The sequence below is a fragment of the Lagenorhynchus albirostris genome, chromosome 20 (genome assembly GCF_949774975.1).
Source record: "Lagenorhynchus albirostris chromosome 20, mLagAlb1.1, whole genome shotgun sequence".
NCBI classification, from domain to species: domain Eukaryota; kingdom Metazoa; phylum Chordata; class Mammalia; order Artiodactyla; family Delphinidae; genus Lagenorhynchus; species Lagenorhynchus albirostris.
The window spans coordinates 12,197,772-12,224,288 of NC_083114.1; the positions used below are offsets into that span (position 1 = coordinate 12,197,772).

The 26,517-nt window shown below is 52.8% G+C and overlaps 1 protein-coding gene across 1 annotated transcript in view; it reads right to left on the reverse strand.

The window, feature by feature from the left end:
* Positions 1–1,937: 1,937 nt before the first annotated feature.
* The window catches only part of RAP1GAP2 (RAP1 GTPase activating protein 2), a 143,665-nt gene continuing 119,085 nt past the window's right edge, over positions 1,938–26,517 (reverse strand). The window contains exons 16-24 of the mRNA XM_060133818.1: positions 25,900–26,034; positions 16,625–16,762; positions 14,765–14,883; positions 12,162–12,275; positions 11,775–11,892; positions 11,368–11,494; positions 7,599–7,675; positions 7,167–7,205; positions 1,938–6,278 (exon numbers count right to left, since the gene is read on the reverse strand). Of these exons, the coding sequence (XP_059989801.1) occupies positions 7,197–7,205; positions 7,599–7,675; positions 11,368–11,494; positions 11,775–11,892; positions 12,162–12,275; positions 14,765–14,883; positions 16,625–16,762; positions 25,900–26,034 (837 nt within the window). The 3' untranslated portion in view covers positions 1,938–6,278; positions 7,167–7,196. The remainder of the gene's footprint in view (positions 6,279–7,166; positions 7,206–7,598; positions 7,676–11,367; positions 11,495–11,774; positions 11,893–12,161; positions 12,276–14,764; positions 14,884–16,624; positions 16,763–25,899; positions 26,035–26,517) is intronic.

The window sequence follows — 26,517 nt, forward strand, 5'->3', positions numbered from 1 at the left end:
AAATCTGCATCTTAACAATCTCTCCAGATGATTTTTATGAACCCTAAAGCAAAAATGCTTAAGAAGCCATCCCCAGATGAGACCAATTTTCTGTTCTGAGAGTAGAGGGAGCTGGTCTGAAGTGGGGATGAGCTTCTACAAGGTTTTTCCACACCCTGATCCTCCCAACAGGTATTATCTCTGCCTGAAGAAATGGAGACTGGGGGTACCCTGTGGAGGATCACTGCCCTTAGGTGTCATAACTACGTCTCAGAGTTTCTCTCTGGAACTTCACTCTGGTTCCCATAAACAGTGTCTGCCACGGCAGCACAGGGGTACCATTAAATGTTTGAGGGCAGATGCTTGAATCAGCCATAACAGTGACCCACCAAGTCCACACTGCAAATTCAGAGAACCATTGGATTGCTGGAGCCAGCCATGGAGCCCCTCCAGGCTTGCAGAGAGGTACCATTTCATTAGAACCAGCAATAAAACCAACACCCCACTTCATTCCCCAGGCGCTATAAGGCGGTGGGGGGGGGCTGGCTCCATGAAAGAAGGAGAGCATTTGGCTTGTCCCTCTCTATTCCTACAAGATTGAGGGTCCTACAAACATATCCTCCAATGAGTCAAAGCACGGTGATTGTCTTAACATGGCCAAGACCACCTATCCCTGCTAGGGTTTGGAGAAAGGAGAAGGTAATGCTGAGTGAAGAGAAAGAGTGCTAGGATACGGCACAGAGCAGCAGACACTGGTACCTGTGTGGGTGGTGAGGCTAAGGGACCAAGCTGAGAGTCGAGTGGACACCAAGGAGGTAGCAGAGCTTGAAATTCTTACACCATTAAGCAAAGGCTGCATGTAGATTTCTCTCATCCTGGGCTTTATGACAAAACAGCAGCATTTGAATGCCTGCCAAGCACAAGGAACCAACGGAGGATTTATATCAGACACAGAGGCAGAGAGAACCAAGAGAAAGGAGGCTATAACCACCCCCTGTGCTAAGGCGGCCCTATCCACAAATAAGGGGAAATTGTAACCAGCCAAAACTGGGGCGAGTTTATATGGTGACCACAAGAACGTGCCTCTCCAGTCTCCAGCTGCAGGGGGCATCACTGACCAACGGTCCCAGCTGCTGCATTCTGAGAGCCATCGCTGTGTTCCATGGTTGGCACCAAAGCCAGACTTCCCACAGGCTTCCTCCCACCCAGTGCCTGGGTGTGGCAGAGGTAGTGATTTTAGACTCATTCTTGTGATACGCAGGACTCCTCTGGGGAGTGACTTTGGCTAGGGGCCTCCGCAATCATCTTGCTTAGAATTTTCTTAGAAATGAACTGACATCAAAAGATGCCTCCACCCCACCTTGCTTCCTCCCATCTCCCCTTTACTCGGGGTCAGAACTGCATCGCAGTCTGACAGCTCTTCAGCTTTCTTCAGCTCCCTCCCCATTTTTTTTCACAGGCCTTTTGCCTAATAAATGTCTTATTCCTGTCTTCTGCCTCCCTCTTCCCCCATCCAACACTGGTGTGGACGTATAGACAATAAAGAGGGGCTGGGGCAGGGGAGCAGTTTAGCTACCTGTCGAAGAAAAATTGCCCCAGAGTTCAAAAGGCAAGGAAGACTTTATTTGAGGTTACTGTGAGAGAGGAGAGAGATTGAACTCAACTCCAAATACAACAGGGACAAATGGGGATTTCTAGCCCATGGCAGGGTGAGGAATTGGATGGAAAATCACTGACAGGAACTTGGTTAGCTATCAAGGGTGAGGCAAGAGCAACTTCATTGGATATCGAGGATGAAGACTGCGGGGGCGGGGGGTGGGTGGTCAGAGTGGGGAGGATTCTTGATAAACACATCTACAGGCCAGATGCAGCCCATGGGAAAATGGACTCAACCTCTGGTGACCTGAAAGGCGATGCTCAGGCCTGGGATCCCAAGCAAAGAAGTCTGAACTCTGATGGACACAAAATATCCTATTTATTGTCAATTTCTGCAAAGACACATTTAAGCAACAAAATATACATTTGTCAACCTTTTAGAATTTGTTTTATACATTAACAAATACAATGTGCTACCATAGCAATAAATTAAATGTACACTATTTACATTACATACGCAGTCGGGGGGGGTCTATGAATCACCTCCTCTCGAAGAGGAAAGACAGAAAAGTCATCATCACACGGATCATCATTTCCAAGCTACACTTCGCGGGTTCTAGCACACAGAGGAATCTCTTCACACTTAAACAACAGCACTACCCAGGCTGGAGCGTGGAAAGACAATGCCCGGGGCAGGGGAGAGCTGACACGCATGCCAAGGAGCGGCAAGGGGCGATAGACACTTCCAAGCAGAAATGTCGCAAAAGCAGAAACGATGGCATTTAAATTCCAGTCTTCCAGCCAGACAGCCTCCCCCTGGGGCTGATAAGGCCCAGGACAGTGCCCCTGCCCCCAGGAGTCTCTCACCAGGCAGGGCTCTTCTGTCCTTGGCCTTAGTGGGGGCTGTCTCCTTTCTCCCAAAGCTGAAAGGAGGGAGCTGTGGGATGGCAGTGGGTAAGGAGCTGGCGGCAAAACAGCCATCAGAGGCTAGCAACATGTCCCAGCCGGGCCCCCAGGCTGCAGGGACAGCCCTGGCAAACTGCTGACTCACCCTGCCTCTGAGAGAGGGGTACCTGGTGTCTGGGGGAGGAACTGTGGAGTCCCTGCTGGCCACGGGTAGCCATAAGATCTACTTGAACCCTGATCATTCCCCCGCAACAGACCTGTCTCTGTTGACTCAGAATTGAATGAAGGTAGTGTTTGAGTTGGCACCTTAAACAGTTAGGGTAGGAACATGAAACCGGCTCTCGGCCCTTGAGCCTAGGTTTTTACTGACCACATTTGTTTAAGGATCAGGGAGAGTCAAAGAGTTTTTTCTTTGACCACTTTTCTCCTGAACTTAAAAAGGGGAAAGCGAGGTTTGGTTAACTGCATCTCTCCCCTGGTCTCCACTCCCATTACAGACAAGGGTTGAAGAACCGATGTCACTGAGGAACAGTCCCTGGGAATCTCTTTTCCTCTTTGTTTTCTTTGCCCAAGCCACAGCCAAAACCGCATGGCTCTCCCTAAAAAAATCCCAGGGAACATCCCTCCTGATGAAAAGAACAGAGACTGAGGCCCACCAGCACCGTTGGCTGCTGACACCTCACGGCCAGTGCCGAGGCGCCCGCTCACTGGCTTTCTCCAAATGCAGTCAATGCAGTCACTTGTCCCACCAACCCCATAGGTGGTGCCCAAGAAAGGGCCCTGCTTGTGGGTTCTCGTCCCAGCTTTGTCACCAGCTGGCTACGTGACCTCAAGCAAGTTGTTTTCCCTTCACTGGAGCTGAAGTTTCCCATCTGGAAGGTGACACGGTTGGATTAGAGGCTGAGAAGGGGCCCGGAAGGCTTGGACATGGAGATGAAGCTGACAAGGCTGGACCACAGAATATTTTGCCGCAAACACCATTTCCCTTCATTAGCATAGACAGAAACTCTCGCTGAGACCTTCTCCCTCTAGCTCTTTCTGCATCTGTTTTTAAGCATCAACTCAGCAGAGGCACACGGATGCCCGACAGAGCCTGAAAAGTATAGTTTCTTCCGTGAGTCAGGGAGGTCCCAGAGCCAGAGCTACGTCCGGGAAACACTTCTCCTATGAGGAGACACCTCAAATACCAGCAAGAGCGCCATCCGGATGAGTCTAGTCACAAGGTCTGATGAGGCCTGAGCAACCCTGGAGCCCCAAGACTGGATGGGGCAATAAAAGGAAAGACATTTTGGAGCAAAGCAGATGCAAGAGGGGGATGGAAAAGCAGCCTCCGGGAACCCAAGCTGCCTGTCCCATGGTCCAGAGGGGCAAAGGGAGACCGGCCTGTCCTTGTTCTCCCCCTGCCTCTCAGCCCTGGGACTTCACGGGGGCTGGTCTGGAAGCCAAAATGACCAGAATGAACTTTCTAGATGTGGTGAGGCAGGACCCAGAGGGAGGGACATTTCAGATCCTGCCCAGAGCATCCCCATTAGCAAACAGAGGGTCGAGGCCACTTCTCAGGTCTGTTTCTTAGGGGGCCCAACCTGCGCCTCTCAGCTTCTCTGGACACACCCAGCCATCCTGGCCACTGGCTCAGAGGCAGGGGGCAAAGCCCTCCCAAGAGGTGGGGCCTGCAGGGAGAGCAGCCAGGGCAGTGGGGGAAGGTGGCTGTAAGGTTCTCAAGTCGGACAGAATGGAGACAACCTAAAAACCCCAGAGGACCCCCAGACCACGACAAACACAGCACAGCACAACCACCAGGCAGCTGTAAATACCAGCTACCCAGAGAAGCGAGCCAGAACCTGGAACAGTTTTTAAAGAAATGCAGTTTGACCTTTCAAGTTCCTTCAGAAACCCAGCCAACAGAACGCCTCCAGAATCTGCAGGCCTAGCAGTGGTGCCGCTACAGGGATTTTTAATAAAAGCTAAACAGACATTTGTTGACCTTCTAACTAGAATAAATCTTACCGGACTAGTACTTTAAGCAAACACATTTCTAGCATGAGGGAAGAGGTCCACCCAGCCTGTAAATAGGATCCCACAAAGTCCACGTGAGTCGGGGATGAGGATCAAGGTTTTGCTCTAAAAGCAAAAACAACAGGGAAATGGTCACATCAGTCAAAAACAAGCGTAACATTTCTATGTCTTGCCTTGGGAATAGGCCCAGATCCCAATGCAAATAAAGCATTTGGTTGGAAATCCTCGTCCTCTGCTCAGTAAAGCAGGTGCCCAGCCTGTGTCACCCTGGCAGCCCCGAGTCACTAAGGCCCCATACACGCTTGGAGCTGTAGCACCGCAAGGGTCTGCTCTTCAGACTCTGTTTAATTTGGAGGATACCTTGCCTTAAACCCCACCACGGCCAGTCAGCAGAAATGACCTGCCGCACTGCAGACTCAGATGGGTGAGAAGGGAGGAGGGGCCGCTTCTCAGAGAGCAAGCTGGCTCAGCCCAGCAAAGGTGGCTCTGGCTGGGGGTGCAGGTGACAGGCAGTGTCTGAACTGCACCCAGCCGGGACCCAAGTTGCAGGAATCCCACCGATGAGACAAACGCCTACGGACTCCCTGTGGCTGGAGAGGGGAAGAGGACGACTTAGGGGTGGGGGGTGGAGGGATTGAGCCCTGCCAGGACCAAAAGGCTTGGTAGCTGGAGAGAAGCCCCCCCAGAGCACCAACCAACCTGACCAGTTGCCCCTCACATTTCAGATCCTGCCCAGAGCACCCCCATTAGCAAAGAGAGGGTAAAGGCCACTTCTCAGGTCTGTTTCTTAGGGGGCCCACCTACCCCTCTCTCGGGCTCCCACCTAAGTGGGTGGGCTGAAGTAACTCTCTACATCTCCCACGAACCTCCACCACCAGCAGAGACTTGGATCCCGGCCTAGGCCTGGGCCCTGAGGTTTTCCTCGGCCAAGTGCCCAGGACCTGCTGCTGGCTCTCCCTGAATGCCTTCCCACTCCCATTGCCCACCCCTTCAAGGGAGAAGCGTCTGCTCAGAGGGGAAAGACTGATGGCTTCTCCCACCGCCACCACATCAGGAGCCTGTGGGAAATGAGGACGTCCAGGAAGAACCCGGCGCCCGCTCCCGCTTACCCGCAGCCGGGTCTCAGCTTCAACCGGCCTCGTGGCTCAAGATACACAGGCAGCAGGGACAGAGGCAACCTGGGCCTGACGTCAGCAGATGGATAAGAAACTCCCAGCACAGAAGGAAAGAGATGTTTGGGAGCTCCAGGCGTGTGGGAGCGGCAGAACCGACTTCTAGCAGGACACCTTCGAGGATGGCTACAAATCTGGGTTCCTGGAAAAATGGTCCCTCCACCACCACTAAATGCATTTGCTGTGGCTACAGCCCCCTCCCTGCCATGTCCAGGACATGGTGCTGCCCCTGCCTGGGCGCAGCAACCTGCTGTCAGCCTCTGCTGCCCACCTCACCACTCTCTATACTTCTCTGGACTCTGACTGGTACCCAGATCCCCCCTTGCCCAACTCGCTCCCCTGCAGACAAAACAAGATGACAAATGACCCAGACACACATCACATCAGGCGGTCAGGAGCAGGGGGGCCTGGAGGAAAGAGGCCTTGTCCAGACAGGGGGAGGCACTGGCAGGGATGGGCAGGACTGTGGCCAGGTCAGGACACTGGGACAGACAGCTGGTCTGGTGGGCAGGTGGCCAGTGGAGATGCAGGCCTGTGACGCTCAGAGTAGTGGACGGCACCCCCAAACTGCTGGAATAGGAGCCTTCTCCAAGACAGAATCGGGCTTCCCTGGAAAAAAACAAGGAGAAGGGAGACGATGACCAAATAGTAGGTGAAGGGAGAGAGGAGACATATGTGCCCACGGCTACATATTCTTAGGACGGGAGGCTGCCAATACAAGGGTGCAGACTTTCCACAGCCTGAGAAGTTGGGCAGAAACATCGCTTTGGTGAACCAGACATCTGAAGTACATGATGGGAGTCGGAGTGAGTGTCAACATTCCCATTTACATAGATCAGGGTTACATAATGTGGGCTCAGCTGTGCCCCTCCCCTTGGTTCCAAATGTGACTCACACCCCTGGGAGCCCCATGGCAGGGAGAGGGCTGGGAAGTCAGAAGGGTCTCTAGTAACTGCCCTAGCAGGAGGCCAGGCCTTGGTGGTGGAGTGCTGGACCCATGCCCTGCTCTGCTGTAAACCTCATGCATCCCTGGCTGGGGGCTGGGAGCAGGGTCCTCCCTGGGCTCATCCCGCACAATATTTAGGGGACCAGAGCACCTCTGGACGCACAAGGAGGACACATCTCAGCCCAGAGCCCTGGCCAAAGACACAAGGAGGGAAAGGCTGCCGTAACAGGGAGGCAAGGGGGCCAAGTGAGGAAGGAGGGCTCTGGGCTGCGGCCCTCTGCCTGCTGGAACAAGCTCCTGTGGGGAAGGGAGACCCACTCAGCGAGTCTGGCCCAATCCTATCAGGCAAACCTTCCCATCGGCACCCGAGACCATCTGCCCTCTTCCCCATCTAGAGCTGGGCCCCATCACAGAGGCTCCAGGGAAGAGGTGACTAGCCCACCCGGCGGTCAGGATCTCTCTGGCCATTCTCACATTATCAGGCCACAAGTGCCCCGATCTCAGTAACACACTCTCCCTTGTGGCCACAGGAGGACTAACACCTGACCCACCTTTGACAAGCGAAGGACTCCTCTTTCACATTAGTGACCCTGTTTCAAGAAAAATCCGTATGAGAGTTTTAAATAACTAGATAACATAATCCCCACCAACTACAGCTTCTGTATATTCAGTGCTCAGCTCTCTGGAGAGCCCAGGAAGGGACATGAGACCCCAGGAGCAACAGTTCCCAACTGGAACCTGCCTGTGTCCAAGGGTGTGGCTCTAACACAGGAAGCATGGCCAAGGTGGCTGGCGAGCCCCAGGCTGATGCCTGCACCGTGCGGGAACCAACGGCACCCCCAGATCTGACCAGGGCTTCTCCCCACCTCCCCCCATGTGAGGTGTGAGGCGCCCTCTTCCCCCACCCCCAGGAAGGATGGCCAAGGCTGGAACGTGGGAGGTGGGAGGCTCCCCCTGCTACCCTCACACCCCTAGATCCTCACCGCACTGGAGCTGGCATGGCTGAGCTTATCAAAGCGGAATTTCAGGTTTGACCTCGGGGAGTTTCTGCTTTTGACATCTAGGAAAAAGAAGGAAGCCCTTGAGAGGAGGTGGGGCTGCAGAGGTCACTGGGGCTCCAGGGCGGGCGCTGGATACGGAGGCCAGGAGAAGGGGGGGCCTCCTCTCCACTAGGCACTTTAGCTGACCTGCACCGATTCACAAGAGCCAACTCGCAAATTTTCAGAAATGTTGTGAGCTGGTTGTTACACAGAGTTATTTTTTTTAAATTATATAAGCTTACAATTAAACAAATTATATTCCCCAAAGGTAATAAATACTCAGAAGTTATCATTGCCTAGTTATTTCACTACATTTTACTATTTTTTATTCTCCTAAGGTTATTTACGTCTATTATATCTGTCCGGTAGTACTTCCCAACTCCATGTCACATTGGGCGCTTGAGATCAGCCAGGAGTACTCACACCAGAGGAATCAGCAAACGTTTTAAATCAGAGCTTGAATAATTGTTTTCTTGTCTAGACTTAAGAAACTCATGGAGAAAACGTTAATAGTATAGGTCAGACTTGAAAATGTGTTTGTCTATAGCCATTACATTGTGAATGGCACAAAAAACTGAGAAAATACTCTTCCAGTATTTGAAAACTATGATCTGTTTCAGCAAAGAAGTCGCTCACATTCCTGACAAAATAATATCAATCATCATTCGTGTCGGAACTACACTTGTTCGTCATTTGGAACCTTACGGTGTCTACGGATACAAAGGTTGGGCAAATATTAGTAAAGGTGCTTTGTGAGAACCAGTTGGCTCTGTCGACTTATAGTAAAGAATATTGTATATTTCGTTCCAGCTTATCCTTCCCCCCTCCCTGTGTCCTCAAGTCCATTCTCTACATCTGCGTCATTATTCCTATCCTGCCCCTAGGTTCTTCAGAAGCATTTTTTTTTTTTTTAGATTCCATATATGTGTGTTAGCATACGGTATTTGTTTTTCTCTTTCTGACTGACTTCACTCTGTACGACAGATTCTAGGTCCATCCACCTCACTACAAATAACTCAATTTCGTTTCTTTTTATGGCTGAGTAATAATATTCCATGGTATACATGTGCCACATCTTCTTTATCCATTCATCTGTCAATGGACATTTGTTATAAAGCAGAAACTAACACACCATTGTAAAGCAATTATACTCCAATAAAGATGTTAAAAAAAGAATGTTGTATATTTTATCATTATTTATAAATTGTGTGCTTCAGATCCTTTATATCAGTAAAATTTACAGTAAACACATACGTGTGTGCGTGCGTGTGTGTGTGTGTGTGTGTGTTGTGTGTATGTGTATGGTGGGAGAGCCGGTTGTTAAACATTTACCAGCACACCACTGGCCGGGGGGCCCCTTGGCTTTCTGATTTTCCTCTGGCTGAGAGAATCTACAGCTCAGTACACTCCACCTGGAGGCTGCTGATTTAGTCTTGACGCTTCATATTCAAGGGTTCCACTCAGCACTAGTATTACCTCTCGGTGTGACCCACCAGCCCCCCTCAGGGCCCCAGGGAGCCCAGCTGTGAAATGACCAATGACCAGGGCATCGGAGATTATGGAGGATCAGATGTCAGGCCCTCCCAGCCATCTCCCTCTCCTCGGCCCTGTCTCTCCCCCTAAAACAGGTTTCCAGATCTCCGCAAACCCACCCTGGTCCTGCGGGTACAAAGCATAACTCCTGTGGGGCTGGGGGTAAGAGGCAGCTCCTCAGGGTTAAATACTCCATAGGAGGTGGGGTCGCAATAAGCACTGGGCAGGTGTTACAGACCCGTTGTAGGTCCCCTTCTGCCCTGGGTGACCTTCAGCAAGTCATACTCTAAACCTCCTTTTACTTGAAACCTTATTTATTTTGATATTTATTTAATACTAAGTCAGAGCCAGGCTTGATTATAGATTCTTTCATTCTTTCAATATTTAATTAAGCCTTGTTAAAAAAAAAAACAACCAGGGAATTTGTATTACTACCCCACTTTACAGATGAGGAAACTGAGGTTCAGAGAGGTGGGGCTGCCAATGGTGCACCAGGATCAGAACCCAGCTCCACAGCGGACCAGCCACGGCGGGGGTTGCCGTACTGCACAAGCGATTGTTTGCTTGTGAACCAGGCCTTGCCCGTATCCCCAATATCACATGTCGCCTTTTGCCAACATTCCTTCACCATGAGAACCCCAGGAGCACTGTGGCTTAAACCACCCTGTGGGCCCACTGGCCCTGTGTTTCTATCGTTTCGATTGGAGCTCCTCAACCTCAGCCTGACCTTTTGGGCCAGGTAATCCTTTGTCGTGGGGACTGCCCTGTGCACTGTAGGATGCTTAGGGGCACCCCTGACCTCTGCCCACTAGATGCCAGCAGCACCCTCCCTTCCCCCAATCACGCAAATCAAAAATCCTCCAGACACTGCCAAACATGCCCTGGGGAGCAACGTCGCCCCAGTTGAGAACCACTGATTGCACGACTGTTTTATTCTCATTGTTTAACAAATACTTAGGTTAACAGTTCTAAGTCTCTTATAAGTCTCTCTTTTACTCTTCACACAACCAACCATACGAGGTAGAAACTAGTCCCCTCCCTCCATTTTGCACTTGGGGAAACTGAGGCACAGAAAGACTCAGTAACCTGCCCCCTGGCTCATCACTAGTAAGTGGAAGATCCAGGATTTGGACCCAGGCTCCAGAGTCCTGCCCCACACTATGCTGCCCTCCTCGAGGGCAGGACCAAGGCTCTGATTTCCAGGCACCCCCAACACCCAGTGGTGCCTACAGCACATGTCCGCTTGGACGCCCCTCAGGCGCCAGCCCCTCGCCCTCTCCCCAGAGCGGGCTCCGCCTTCTCTGCCCGACTGCAGGGATCACAGAACCCTGAAAGGCCCGGACTCCTTGCCTTCCTTGAGCCCCCACTAGTGAGCCTGTACATCCCTTGAATCCACGTCCTTCTCCCATTGCCCCAGACAGCCCCCCAGATCCATGGCCCTGTCACCCCTCACCAGCCACTGTGGCCCCTCACTGCTCTCCCTCCCTGTGCCCACTCCCCAGCAATCCTTTCTGTTCAGCCAGCTGCAGCCGCCAAAACCGTCTCTCTCCTTCGGATGGCGCGTCTATACTTAAAGGACCTTCAAAGCCTGAAAGCCCTCCAACGGCTTCCACTGCTGGCAGGATAATGCAAAACGCTCACCAGGGTCCCCGTGGCAGCCCCAGCCTGTGGTCCTAACCACTGTCTCCTCTCTCACGGGTCCCCTCCGTGCACTCCAGCCGCACTGAACCACGTGCATGTCCAGAACACAGACTCTGGATTCCTCCCAGGCCTTTCTACTGCTGCTCTGTCCACCTGCAACACTCTTCCCACCTCTTATCTCTGTATTATCAGGATGGTCGCTGTGACAGAGGGGCCCTGGGTCGGTGATGGGGTGAGGCGAGAGGTCAGGGAAAGAGCCTCAGCTTTCCAATCACACAAGCCCAGCTCCTCTGGCAAATCATTGCACTCTCTGAGCCTCAGTTTCCCCACGAGTAAGGAGGGGATGAGAACACAGGCCTCTGAAGGGTGATGAACCGATGCGGTGAGCTGGCAGCGCTGGAGGCCCTAATACTTTGGGGTTGAAATAGAAACAGGCCAGTTCCGCGTGCCTGGGGCATGTGCCCCACCAACAACGGTCAGGCCACAGCCCCGCCTCCGCTGGGCACACGGTACACACCGCCCACAGGATGCCACTGACCTGTCGGACTCCGGCTCATGATGATGGGGGTGGCGGCTGCCCCCAGGCTGGGGCTCTCGCTGCTTGGGGACGGGCTGTAGACAAACACCTCCTGCTTGAAGGGAGAGGTTGTGGACGGCTGGCTGCTCTGGGGAGAGAGGCTGGGCGAGTGACGCAGCTCCACCCTCGGCAGCCTGAGACAGGCAGCCGCCCACTGCCCCACCCCCTCCCACCCCGGGCGCTCCCAGAGGGTGGCGATGGCCGACTGGGCCCTCTCCTGTTTCCACGCTTCTCCTTTTATCTGCAGAGCCTGCAGGGGGCTCTGTCCACAGTAGCTATGTTAATGCACAGAGCAGTATACGGCTGGGCCCAGAGTGCCCCCCCGCCCCGCCCCGCCGCTCCCCAGCGTTGGACGCGGCCACACCTACCCCACTGTCACACTCCTCCATGACCTCGCCCTCCCCTGCCGTGCTGCTGAAGCTGCTTGTGCTGGAGGAGGAGCGGGAGATGTTGGCTCGGCCATTCTCCTTCAACTTTATGAAGGGCCTGCGGGGGAACAGGAAGGCAGCCTCTGCTCACACGCTGAGACCCCCACCGCGACCCTCCCGGGACTGAGGACGAGGAAGACCCAGCAGGCCTGAGCTCGCCCACCAGCAGCCCCCCGCGTGCACCTGCTGGTGGACTTTTGCGTTCCAGAGGGTTCCCAAGGCAAGAGACGCCAACTCTCAGCTTGCCTGGAGCAAAGCACATATTCCCGGGCCCGGTGGCTAAAGCCAGCCCCGCCCCCCCCAGCCCCGCCCACCACACTCTCTTACTTCTCCTTGCTGGGGCAGATTTCCGGAGAGCTGGGATTGGATGAGGTCTCAGACTTTATCTCCTGAGAAGAGTGTCCGCCCTCTGGGGTCTTCGGGTTGCTGGATGCACTGTCGCTGAGGAAGTGAGGATGAAGAGGAGTGAGGCCCTGGGCCCAGCCCCCCACGCACCCCCAGCACTCAGCACCATGGGGACCTGTGGGGCATAGTGCCCCTGCCAGAGCACGGCCACCGGACCTCCATTCCCACCCGAGCCCCCCTCAGACACTGCAACAGACAACAGAATTCTCTGCTCCATCAGGGGCTACTCCAGCCTCCTCGGTGAGAGTCAAGACCTATCAAGCAAGAGTCCTGGCTTGATGTCCCTGAACCCAAGTCCACCCCCCACCCAAGCTGGCCATCCCACCCAGCAGAGCTCCAGGTCAAGGGCAGGCCACAGAGGGAATGGAAGGGGTCTCGGACATCCACCCAACAGGGAAACAGCCCAGTACACATGGGTTCCTCAGGGTGCTGGCCAGGCCACCCACTGCTTAACTCCAGGGGACACACTTCACACAGACTGTAAAATGAACGCTCTGGATCTGGCCCTTGTGCTGGGATGTGGGCCACTCTCGGCCCGGAGCTCCAGGGTTTCCTCCTCCTCTAGTTTACCAAAGACCACACACTGACACCCACTGTTTAGCCAGTGCCCGCTGCTGGGGACATGATGGGCCTGTCCTCAATGCACTTCTATTTTTGTAACAGCTTTATTGAGATATAATCCACATACAATTTACCCATTTAAAGTGTGCAATTCAATGGTTTTTAGTATATCCACAGAGTTGTACAACCATCAGCATGATCTAATTTTAGAACATTTTAGTCCCCCCTAAAAGAAACTCTGGACCCACTCACAATCACTGCCCATTCTCCCCTCCCCCTGGCCCCTGGCAACCACTTGTCTGCTTTCTGTCTCTATGGATTTGGGACATTCCATATAAATGGAATCATACAATGTGGTGTGGTCTTTTTGTGACTGACTTCTTTCACTTAGCATAGTGTTTTCAAGGTTCATCTATGTTGTAGTAGGTATCAGTACTTCACTCCTTTTTGTTGCAAAATAATATTCCATTCTATGGATAGACCACATTTTATTTACCCACTCAATGAGTGATGAACATTTGGACTGTTTCCACTTTCGGCTATTATGAATAATGAAGCTATGAACATCTGTGTGCTAGTTTTTATGTAGACACATGTATTCTTTCTCTCGGGTACGTACCTAGGAGTGGAATTGCTGGGACATTTGGTAACTCTCTGTTTAACCCTCTGGTGAACTGCCAGACTGTTTTCCCAAGCAGTTGCACCATTTTACATTCCCCCCAGCTATGCACGAGGGTTCCAAATCTTCCACATCCTTCCCAGCACGTGTTATTATTTATATTTTTGTTTTATAGACATCCCAGGGCCGAGAGGTGCCTCAATGCACTTTTAATGAGGTTGCTGATGACCTCCTAATTGTCAACCCGAGCAGGGGTTTGGGTCGTTGAGCTGGACTTCTCTGCGTGCCTGACACAGCTGCCCCTCCCTCCTGGAACGCCTCCTCTCCTGGCCTCTAAGAGCCACCCCCTCACCCCTACACCTCCAGGCTCTCTCCTCTCTCATCTTCTTCCCAGTCTTCTTCTCCGGCTCTTCTCCCTCCACTTGCCCTTAAACGCAGGTCTTCCCCAGGCATTCTATACAACCCCCTGTGGGGTTGTATTCCTTGGTCCCTCTCTAAACACCACCTCCACCCCCAGGGACTCCCATCTCTTCTTCTCCAGTCAAGGTCTCTCTCCTAAGCTCAAGACCTGCAGTTCTGACCACCCCCAATTCTGCCCTTCTCTCCTGGGGGGCCCACAAAGACTCACTCACATGTACAGGTTCCAAACAGCTTTTCATCCCCCTCCATAAACCTGCCCCTGGTCCTGCACGCCCAAGCTCAGGGGATGGTGCCTTCCAGGACAGACAACTTGGAGGCTGGACATCAGCCTAAAAGCCTCCCTTTCCCTCACAAGACTGTCAGCTTCTGGAAGGCAGGTTTGCATCTTCTGTAGCTCTGTCAGAGCACTGAGCCCAGCACACGGCAGGCACTCAGCGATGCTGCTTGCCGAATTAAATGACAAGAGGGCTCAGTGATTAAAGGATCAGAAAGTCCATTAGCTGGAACTGGTTAAGTATGATGCAATATGAGAGTTGCTTTAAAAAAGAGAGAGAGAGAACATTCTAGAAGCCCGAGGAAAGTTTGAAGAACTCCACCTGGTAGAATCAGGGAAGGTTTCCATAAGAGCAGACATTTGAGTAAGCACTGAAAAAGGAGGCAAAGAAAAAAAAAAGAATCCAAGCAATGTTTCTAGTTTGGGTCAAAAGGCAACAAGGACAACTTTGGAAAGTCCCGTGCAGAGACCAGGCAAATGTGCCTCGGTGGATAAGGAGCTGAGTGGGTGACGGGGGTGTGCAGGTCCCTGGAGGAGGGAACAGGGTCAAAAGGAAGGCATCTCCTGAACCTACGCAAAGCCCTCCCCAAGGATGACACCTGACGGCTGCAGCAGTGGTGAGAGCTGACAACCCCCACAGGGCACAGTTACCATCGTGTCCGGCTGTCCCCTTGGCCTTCAGAGCCCGTGTGCAGACGGGGGAAGAGCCCCGACCTCCGCTTGATGGGGCTCCGTGACTGGTTCTTCGCTGTTGCCACTGCCACCGGAGGCTGTCAAAGAAACCGCCAGAATGAGTGCTGACCACACCCCCAAATGCAGCTCTCCTTCCTCTCAGCCCCCTTTCTGGCCTACACTAGGTCCTGCAATCCCCAGCTGGCCTGGAGGAGATCCCAGAACACAGCGAGCCAGCCAGGAAGGTTGGGATCTAGCAATGGGATCTGGGACCCTAAGATTCAAGCCACCTGCAGCATGTTTTCCTGGGTTCTTAAGCCAAACCTCGTGGCCCCAGGCAACAATCTACCAAAGACCAGAATTCTTGGAGGAACATAGGGTCGGGGCCACCCTAAGGAGAGCCCTGCATATTTATAAGGACAGGATGACTCGGGGTCACAGACTGAGAACCACAAAGCTGAGAGCCCAGGTCCAGCCTCACGCTTTACCAACGAAAAAGCCGCGGAGCTGAGGGGCGAGGGGCGAGGAGACTCGGCCAAGGTCATAATAGCAAATCACCAGCAGGTGAGCACAAGAGCCCAGGGCTCCCGACTCTCCGTCAGCTGCTCACAAAGAAATGGGTCCAAGCTGGTGTCACAATAATAAGACAGATCGGGAGCCGCAGAACCAGGTCCACACGCAGCCCCGGGCAAAGGGGGAGCCGCCCAAGAACATGGCCCTGCTTCAGCCACACGCAGGGGGACCATGGAGAGGTGGGAGACTGAGGACGGGGAGACAAGAGCCTACAGCCAATCTCTAGAGCCCACCAGGCTTCTAACCCAGGCCCCAACTTCTGCCATCCACATGCTGTGCAACCTTGGGTAAGTGACAAAACTCTCTGGGCCTCAGTCTCTTCACCCACAGAATGAAGATAACTGCTCTGCCCTGCTCACTTCACAGACGTTCTGGGAAGAACCAGATAATAGCTATGAAAATACTTGGTAAGTTAAATGAATTATGCAAGACCATTTAAAATACTAATCGCTGGTATCATGATGGATGTGTTCCACTATGAAAAGAAAAAAAAGAAAAGAGGGGAAAGGAAAGGAAGAGAAGAGAAAAAAGAAAGAAAAGACTAGTCTATACAAATCCAAAGTCACTTTGCTTTTGTAAAGGACTGACTGGTTTCTTCCCTGGCCAGCCCCTGGTGTGAGCAGACCACACTCGAACCCACAGACCTGCCAGGCTCTTTCCTTGGGAACCGTCTACACAGTGACTAAGAGCTTCGACTTTGGATCAGGGAGACCTGCATTCAAATCTCAGCTCTTCAGCTTACCTGGGTGACCTGTAGCAAGTTACTTAAAACCTCTGGGCCTCCTTTTCCTCAAGGAGGAATGGAGAACAAACACATCAATACCTACCTCAGACAGCTGTCACAGGATCGGATGAGACAATGTCCGTGACTTAGCTCAGTGCCTGGTGCACAGCAAGTGGAGGGCAGCTACTGTTATCATCAATAATAACAAAGCAAGGACACCCTTCTCACAGTCACAGGTCCCAAGCTCCCAAGCAAAGAAACTCGCTTCAGGCCCATTTTGCAGGGTTGGCCTTCAGGAGGAGGCCCAGTTGTCGAGGAAACTCAGAGAACAGGACAACGGGAGGCCTCTAGGCAGGGCCAGCCCCAGGCGCTGCCTGGGGTGGGGGTTCCATTTCAGAGGGCAGGGCCTGGGCTCACCCCCAAAACAGCCTCAGTTTCCCTCTGTCATCAGTGGTCTCATCACCTGGCCCAAGCCTCCCCCACTGAGGCCTGGGGGACCCTCCCCGGGACCCATGTGCTGCCCCAGGGCCCGCGGCTCTCACCGAGAAGGTAGTCTTGGTGACCTCCACGCTGTTATGGGAGATGCCCCCGCTGAGGCTGCCGGGGATGCCCCCGCCATGCTGCTTCTTCTGGCTGCTCACCATGGTCTCCATGGAGTGGCTGCGCACACGGATGGCCCTCTGTGGGGAGAGCAGGTGACAGGGGCCTAAGGGTTGGAGTCTGGTCCCTCTCGATGACCCTGTCCCACTTGACAGGGTCTGCAGACACAGCCTTCAGCCTGTGCACACATATTCACACACACACACACACTCTCTCTCTCTCTCTCTCTCTCTCAGTGGCCCACACTGCAGTCACTACAGTTTGCAGAGAATTTTCACATATTCCATCCTATGCTCTGGGAATGGGTGGCTCTTTGCAGGCAGAGGCGAGGGAGGACACTGGCCAGGGGGAGTCTGAGGGGTCAGTGCCCCAGCTCCCAGCAAGGTGGGCAAAGGCTGTTATCCTCATCTTACAGGTGAGGAGAGTGAGGTTTGGACAGCTCACTAAACCCAGGTGACCCTGGTCTAGTTACCACCTCTCCAAGCTACAGCTTCCTCAGCTAAAACGGTTGCGGTATGCGGGCCTCTCACTGCTGTGGCCTCTCCCGTTGTGGAGCACAGGCTCCGGACGCGCAGGCTCAGCGGCCATGGCTCACGGGCCCAGCCGCTCCGCGGCATGTGGGATCTTCCCAGACGGGGGCACGAACCCGTGTCCCCTGCATCGGCAGGCGGACTCTCAACCACTGCGCCACCAGGGAAGCCCGGATCCCCCAATTTGACTCTTTTTTTTTGCAGAAAGCTAAGTGTGCTTCTGTGTTTAAACACTGGATAGCCCTTCTGCCGTCATCCCGAAGTGCACTTTGTGCAACGTGGAATACGTTCACCTTGCTGAACCATGCGGGGCTCTTACTATTCTGCGCATCAAGCCTTCCCGCACACTTGCAGGGGCTTAAGAGGTTGTGAAGATAAGCCTGAAACCTGGCGCAGCTGCTAGTGGAGGAGATGCACACTCAGACCGGGTGGAGGCGTGGGGTCTCGGAGCACAGAACTGCCCAGGCCCACTTAGGGCCACTGAAGAGCAAAGGGTACGTGGGCAAACACTGAAGTGTCCAGGAGGTCAGGGGCTTGTCACAGGGCATGCAAGAATGAGAAGAGCTAAAATCAAGATTGCTGAGCCAGCAGCAGGGAGGGACCTGCAGGCCTACGTTGGTCTGGAACTGGACCCAAGGGCAGTGGCAGTTCTCAGATCGACCCAAGGGAGGATTTCCTGACAAGGGAAGTCCCACAGGATCCTACCTACCATGTGGATGATGCTCCGTGGTTCTGGAGGCCTTCAAAGATGACCTGAGAGTCTAGGAAGGGAAGTTTCTCTCTAGTAACCCCCAAACCCTCCCATCACTTCCCTTTAATCCCTCATTTGGTCACTCAGTAATACAGCCAGGGGGCTTCCCTGGTGGCGCAGTGGTTGAGAGTCCGCCTGCCGATTCAGGGGACACGGGTTCGTGCCCCGGTCCGGGAGGATCCCACATGCCGTGGAGCGGCTGGGCCCGTGAGCCATGGCCGCTGAGCCTGCGCATCCGGAGCCTGTGCTCCGCAACGGGAGAGGCCACAACAGTGAGAGGCCCGCGTACCGCAAAATAATTAATAATAATAATAATAATGCAGCCAGGTGGCAACGCAGCTTAGCAGTCACAAGCATGGAGTGCCAGGGTCCAACTGCCAGAATTTATATCTGGGGTCTCTGCTCCGTCACCCATTAGCTGGTGCCCCTGGTAGGTTCCTCATCTTTTCTGAGAATTGCTTGTGAAATGGGATGGAGGAAATCTACACTGTGGGGCTGTGGTGAGCAGCCATATAGAGCTCTTAGCAGAGGGCCCGGCACATCGTAAGTACCCCATACATGTGGCTATTCTTATTGTTAATCATAAGCATTTGTTGCGTACTTCTCGTGTGCCCGGCACTGTGCCAGGAACTGGAAGAATAACGGGAAGGGAGTCAAAGAAGTGGAAGACACAGCCCCTACCTCCAAGGAACATACAAGTCAGCTGGGGGAACAAGACACGTTCCTGCAAGTAGGGCAATGCTGAAGACCCAGGGCCCGCGGATGCGCCCTCTGCATTCATTAGTCATCCAAAGCCCCAGGGCCTCAGGTCCATGTGCAAAGACACAAGGATGCGGATATCACTAGTTGCTCACATACAGCTGCCCTCCCCCTCCCCCCACATCCCTTGCCGGCAGAGCCACTGTTGAGCCAATGGCCCTCTCTTCCTCCACGAGACAAAGGAGTAAATCGTGATCCATCTAAGGTAGTCACATCGCCCCTCCCCTTGCCAGTGGAACATGAAGGGACATCTGCTGGGGGCTGTTCCCAAAAGGGATGTGACTTGTCTGCTCCTGAAACCGTAGCAGCCGCCTTGGGGCCGTGAGGGGTCAGGCCTGAGAGGTAGAGCTGATGAGCAGGGGACGGCAGAGGGGAAAGGGAAAGGAGCCTGGATGACCGTGAGCCACCTTGGGCCCCGCGTTAAGGGAACTAGTGGATTTTCCTTATTGTGTGAGCCAGCAGAACCTCAGCTCCGGAAAACTGACGTAGAAAGACGCTGCTCTCCTCCTCACTGGGTTCATTCCCGCACTCGCACACACGTCCCAGCTTATACACTCCACGTGCCAACCTCCAGATGGTCTCGTGTGGAAGAACTAACCTCCTTCCCTCCCTTGAAGTATCGAGAGAAGAGCTTGGTCTATGGCAAGGTGGCCCCAAGAAATTAGCATGAATGTTGCTCCCAACCCAAATAGCAGATACCCCCGAGGTCTCTCCCCAGGGTCAGGAATTCTCTAATCTCTGACCCAGCCAAGGACCACAACCCGCCTGCCTTCCTGTCCTGACGAGGGAAGCTGATTCAGAAAGGAGGACCGTTTGCAAATAAGCATGGAGCCTACCAGCCTTGTATTCCTGATGTCACCTAGGCTCTCCCGTCTGAGCCAAAGACCCCTTGAGGGACCTCATCTCTCTCCCTCTCTCCCCCTTTCTAGACCACAGAACAGTCCCCTAGCAACAGTTTCCTGCAACATGGTTAAAACAGCCAGCACATTCTATTCATTTCATCCTGCAAAGATCATTAAGTCACAAACCCTTTGGAGAACTGAGGGCAGGAGAGGTGGGGTACCACTCTGAGGGGTCCCTGGATAAACATCAAGGTTCCTTAAATGAGTCAAGTGCTCCATAAATCTCAGCATCATTTCATTCCATTGGTGTCCTCATGTGTTGCCACCACTATAGTCATCAACAATGACATGTTAATTAATCATTTATATTGTAATCTGTTCCTCGATGTCTCTTTCCAGAGAAGATTTGACATGGGTCATAAGCCCTGTGTGATGGTATCTGGTCTACTGAGCTCCACATACATGATCTTATTAAATCCTGCCACTCTGAGATGCAGAGAGGATGGCACTGATAGAAAAGGTCCCAGGACTTCCCTGGTGGCGCAGTGGTTAAGAATCCACCTGCCAGTACCTGGGACATGGGTCTGAGCCCTGGTCTGGGAAGATCCCACAGGCCACGGAGCAACTAAGCCGTGCGCCACAACTACTGAACCTGTGCTCTAGGGCCTGCGAGCCACAGCTACTGAGCCCACGTGCCTCAATTACTGAAGCCCACGTGCCTAGAGCCCGTGCTCCGCAACAAGAGAAGCCACTGCAATGAGAAGCCCGCGCACTGCAACGAAGAGTAGCCCCCGCTCGCCGCAACTAGAGAAAGCCCGCGCGCAGCAACGGAGACCCAATGCAGCCAAATATAAATAAATAAAAGAAAAGGTCCCTAAAGGTAAAAGATTACCCAGGTCACACCTCAGGTAAGAGATGGAGCCAGGACCCAAATCAGAACCTGGGCCCCAGATAGAAGGGTCCCAAGATCCCCAAAAGTGGTTCATATTGAACACAGAGTTCAACTGGCTGATGGACTAAGGGTGACCAGAAACCACGGAGCTTCAGCACCTCTCCCCCCACACATCTCCAGCAGTCTGGGAAGAACCTTCTTGAATGCCCTTGGTGCTGCTGTCTGAGTCAACTAGATAAGTTGGAGGAGATAATGGGCTGACATGGAATTCCAGGGATGTGCAGGGGAGCCATCTGCTGCTCAGAGCAAACAGGAAGGGGTTTGAATGCTGGTTCTTCCAAGCACAGTATGTGAACCTTTTGGAGACAGTCCCCTCGTCTGTAAACACGAGGATGACATGAGACAGGATGTGTCCACATGACCGGACACCTGGTGTGTTACCTGCTGGTTCAGGGTCAGTCCTCCTCCCCCACGCTTAGGGACTGAAGGAGAGAGAGACTATGGCTACTTCAAAATTCTAAAATAATGCTTGATTTGGACAAAATCCCCCAGTGACAAGGTCTCAGGTATTCCACGTTTCAATGTGATATAGAGCTGGGAGTACCAGCCTTTTCAAGCTGGGCAGATCAGGTAAGGGGTGAAGACAAGAACGGAGACAGGAGGGAAAAGGCATGTGAAGCCTTCGCAGGGGCATCAGCTCTGCAGGGACCCGTCTGGACCCGCTCCCACTCAGCCCCTGTACATCCAGGCCATGGTGCACCACTCCTCTGCTCGCATCTTCCCAGGGGCAGACTGCTCACTGCTTTCCAGGCTGCCTGTTCCAGCAGCGGACAGCCTGACCTCTGGAAAGGTCTTCCGTGCACTGACCTGAAATCTTACCATTTCTGGCCCCTGGAGTCTTAGACTTGTCTATTCAACATTTCACACAGCTGTCCCTACCTGTCCTTACAGTCTGCTCTCCTCCCAGCCAATCACCAACCCCAGTCACCAGGGTTTCCCTGCCCTCAGCTCACCTCCCGGCTTACGTTTGAAAGAGTTCTCCTTTGGGGGAGTCAGAAAAGAGAGAGGGAGTCACTTTCTCGGTACCTGCTGTGTCACTTCATTTCACCCAGGGGGGATGAGCACCCGTTGGTATCATCGAGGGAGCACGTATCCTCTGGGTCAACCACAAACCTCGCTTGCTTAAATGGGTTTTGTGAGTGTTTCAATTTAACAAACTCAACTTAAGGGACACAGTGCAGAGGGATGAGCACTGAAGGGGACATGCCTATCGGTACCAGGCAAGCAACAGAGGCAGGGGCCCTTGGAGAGAAAGATGCTAACTGCTATCCTGCTGAGATGCGTCCTGATCAGGAAGTACTAGGTCCAGAACAGGGTCTTCTGTCCCTCTAGCAGCCCAACGGGAGAAGGAACTATCCCTCTGCATCTCCACTCTGAAAGACCAGAGCTCCAATCCATGAGCTCCAGGGCTGGCCTTCCTGCAGGTACTTCTGCAGGGATTTCTGCAGCCTGGTGCTCCTTTCCCGCCACTAGGGGTCAGATCAGACCAGTGCATCAACTATCACAGTCCCTCAGATGCTAGGAGAAAGTCACCTGACAACTCCCTGCCTGCTGTGGTCCCAGTTCCAATGACACTGGGTGACCTTCCCCTCCCTGGGCCTCCATCCCCTTTCTGCATGATGAGGTCAGCAGGGGACAGGGCTAGCTCAGTGCGTCTCAAGACACGGCTCACATTTGTTTTAGGTACAAAGCATGCGGATACATCAAGTAGCATCACTCATTTCATTACGGACCAATAAAAACACCACGAACGGCTGGCAGTGCCTGAGAATGACATTTGAGAACAACTGTCTAGAGATCAGTATTTTTCAAAGGCGAGTAACGTACACTCCTTTATATAGAAAACTCTTCTTGCAAGAGTCCAAAAGTATGTCCACGGACCTCCAACAGCAGTGGTCCCATGGACTGCCTTTGCAATAAACCTACTTATTCCATAGAAATGTCTTTTAATTGTGAGTTTAATGACAAATATATATTTCATCTAAATATATATTTAGATTATCATCCAAAGTAAAAATGCTACATTTTAAACTGTTCGTAGAACTGGCAGATTCCTGAGAATACCTCCAAGCACCTCAGTTTGAGAAGCAGGTGTGGATGTCCATAAACCAACGGTTCTGTTTCTCATGAGAGAAAAGCTTAAATTAGAGCCAGTGGGGTTGAAGTAAGATGTGAAGAGCTAATCTAAGTAGGTGCCAGGTAGCACAGCCCAGGGCAGTGATGGGTCTGCTCCTCGGGACAGAGACAGAGGGTCACTGCCCTGGAGAGTGGGGGCAGAACAGTCACAGCGGCAAGGGCAGAGATGGCTGAGATCACTTTTAGTCCTGGGAATTCTTAGTTATGTTTCCCTGAACCTGTGAGATGAAAATTTGACAGGAACGAGATGAAACGTGCAACTTTTCTTCCTGGAGTCGCTTCACGCACCGTTCCTACAAACGGGATCCCATGGAGGTCTGGGTGAGGAACTCCAAGGGAATGCCAATGATTCTGACACACAGCGCCATCCTAGGGGCCCACGAAGAAATACCAAAACTAGAAACAGTTTCCTGAGCTGGGTCAGACCACAGGCCTGGCCACAGGCAAGAAAGACCAAAACATCAGAATCCCTCAAGCCACTGGGCTCCATGCTGCTAAGCCTGGCCTGCCCCCAGCTTGGGAGACGTGAGGGCAATGACGGAAGGGACAGGGCAAAAGAGTAAGCCCAGCAGTGTTTGCAGAAAAGCTGATCATAACCGGCAGAGCTCTGAAGGCTTACTCTGTGTGACTGACCATGACCGTGACTGCGTGACTGTGACCATCCCCTCCCTCGCCCCGCAGTGCTACCTCGGAGATAAGCAGGGAAGCAGAATGCAGAAGCGGGTCTATCTTCAGCCTACAGATGGAAGGATTTAGGGTTGAAAAGATGAGTTCCCTGGATTATAGGACCAAAGACAAGCGATGATAAAGTCTTGAAGCATCTCTCTTGGAAAGCCCTTTAGTCAGACCCTGTGGAGTCAAGGACAGATCAACTGCTTCTCCTGCTGGAGGGAAGGGCCTGGACAAATGGCCCTTAGACTCACAACCTGTCTGCAGCTGCTGGGCTATTTTATCCACTGTCCACAGCCTACAAGCTCTTCCAGGTTATAAAAATATTTGAAATCTGAAAAAAATCATTATTAACTCCCAAATACGGAAAGAAACCTGCAAAACTGAAAGCAATTTGCTTCATTACATGTCTGCAAAATATAACATGAGGTTAGCTAGTCAACTGTAGCTCAAGTCTTACATAAATTACATTGACTGTGGGATGCAGGAAAGGGGGGCAGAGCCTACAAAGGTTTTCCTAATGACCAGGTGTCACGTTCACCCCTCTCTCGGCTGGGCTAGCCAACCCGGCTCCCTCTTTCCTCCCCTTTCATCTCGTCTCTTATCCCTCATCCCCCTTTCTTCTTGATTTCCCAATTTCTATTTCACCCTGGCTGCCACTGTCCATCACAACTGAAACAGATGCCCCAGGAATCTCCCACCAGCCTAGGCGAGCAGCTCAGCCCCTACCCCCACTCCCATGAGGAATCTCAGCGGTTGACCCCAACTAGGCCATCAGAGCTCTGCCCTGCTCTCTGTGGTCCAGCCTGGCAGCGAGGGACGGACCCCAGGCTTGCCCGGGCTGGGCTAGCATGGGTGGAATCTTAATGGAGTCAGGAACCAGGAGGCAGTGTCATGTAGCTGTTAAGAACACAGGCTTTGGAATCTGGCAAACCCGGATTCAACTCCCCTGTCTGCTGGAGGACTTGGGACAAATTGCTTTGTCTCTTTGAGTCTTGGTTTCCTCGCATATAAAATCACACCCATCATTATTAAAATTGGGTACGAATTATCATACCAAAATTATTATGCCCATAATAGTAGCCTTCCTCACAGGGCACAGAGGGCAGTCATGAGGCTTTCAGTGGAATAATGTATGTTAAGCTTTCACTTTCCATGAAAACAGTAATAACAGCTAACACTTCTACTGAGCATTTCTTGTATTCCAGGCCACATGTACTTTTCCAGGCATTATTTCAAGGAGTCTTCCCACTGATTCCATGACAGAGGTCCTGTGGATCACCCCTGTGCTGTGGATAAGAAATCTGTCGCTCAATTGACATCTATACGCTACCAAATGTAAAATGCATGGCTAGCGGGAAGCTGCCGCATAGCACAGGGAGATCAGCTCGATGTTTTATGACAGCCTAGAGGGGTGGGATAGGGAAGGTGGGAGGGAGGCTCAGGAAGGAGGGAATATGGGGATATATGCATACATATAGCTGATTCCCTTTGTTGTACAGCAGAAACTAACACAAAATTGTAAAGCAATCATACTTCAATAAAGATGTAAAAAAAAGAAAAGAAATCTGTAGCTCAGAGACTTTAAAGACCATGTCCAGGATCTCACAGAGCTGGGATTCTAATATAGGCAGGTCTAACCCTCACCCCACACATACCGCCACCAAAAGGGTAGCTTTACAAATCATTTAGCAATGGGCAATCCAGCAGAACACTGACCTAAAGACCAGAAAACCTGGGTTTGAAACAAGGTTCTACCTCTCCTGCAGGTGTAACGTTTTGAGCAGCCCTTCAGCCTCTCTCAGCCTATCCCCCTGTGTGTGAGTGAAAAATAACAAGACCCAAGTTCTGCCAACTGCACAGGATTACAGCCAGCCTCAAATCGGATGCTGGATGTTAAGTGCTGGGTGGACCAACATGCACTTGGCAAGCATGTGATGATGAACCTTTTTTACCCCATGCCAGCTAAGTGTCTGTCCAAGCTCTATTTGAATACTTCCAGGGACAGAAAGCTCACTACTTATTTTAGTAGCTCACTCTGGTTAGAAAGCTCTTCCCTTTGCAAAGTCCCCGAGGACTTGCCTGTAACTCCATCCCACCAGCCCTGGCCAGGTCCTCCACTGCCCTGGCAACTGGGAACGATCCTTGCAGTCTCCCACACTGGCTGCTGAAGATTCCTAAGGCTGGTTTCCTTGCTCCTGCCATCCTGCCCTGGGCTCCCCAACCACAGAAAGAGGCAGATGAAAGCAAGAATGTTCTTGGCTTGCACGGGCTCCTCTCCTGCTACTAACTCTTCCCCTGTTCCTTCTTACCAGACTCCAGGAGTCTGATGAGGAGATGATCTAGATCAAAGACAGGATGTGGAAGATGCCAGAGACACTGTCGGCTGCTCTGACCGCTCACACTTCCTGAGACCCCTGCCCTCTGCAAACATCTGTGATGCCCCTGCTGGTCCTGCCACCGCTGGCTGGCACTCGGGCTCTGGTCTCAGGGTCACGTGGACTCTGCCCTGCTGTCGTCCCTTGTTTGGCCCCCGCCTCCCTGCCCTAGCAATCCCCGGCCGCTCTTGTGCCCGTACCTTAAAAGACTCCAAGAATCCCCCATGGCCCCCGTTCTCAAACTTGTCCTCTTCTGGGCCCAGTCCCAGCATGGCCTGAGTGTGGGCGTGGAGTTCATCGTGAAGGTTGTCCAGGAGGGCGGCCCTCGTCCGGTCCTGGAAGGGAAGAGGGTGGGGGCTGTGAAGCTGGCACTGAAGACAGAGCTGTGGCCTCTCCCTGGGGGGCTCCCGACACCTGGCCCAAGGGCTGTTCTTCTGGCCAACTGCATCCCGGCAATGGTATGGACCGATATCCAGGCTGAGATCCACTCTCACAAATGCTGCAGCTAACACTACAGCTCCGGGCCAGGCCTCTGCCTCTTCTCCCTGGGCCATCCTGCCCTCCCATGGCTCTGCCCTGATGACTCCTAGCCCAGATCTCTGCCGCCTCCACGTACCCAACAGCCCGCAGCTCTTCTCCATCCAGATGTGCGTCCAGGGCTATGTACACAGCCTCCAGGGGGCGCCATTCACACAGACCAGGACCAGCCCTTTCCACAACCCAGCCTTTGCAGGCACCTCCAATCAGCAGGTCCGAACAGAACTCATCTCCAGCGGTCCCCATGTCAGCAAAGAGCCCAAGACAAAGGCCCAAGAGCC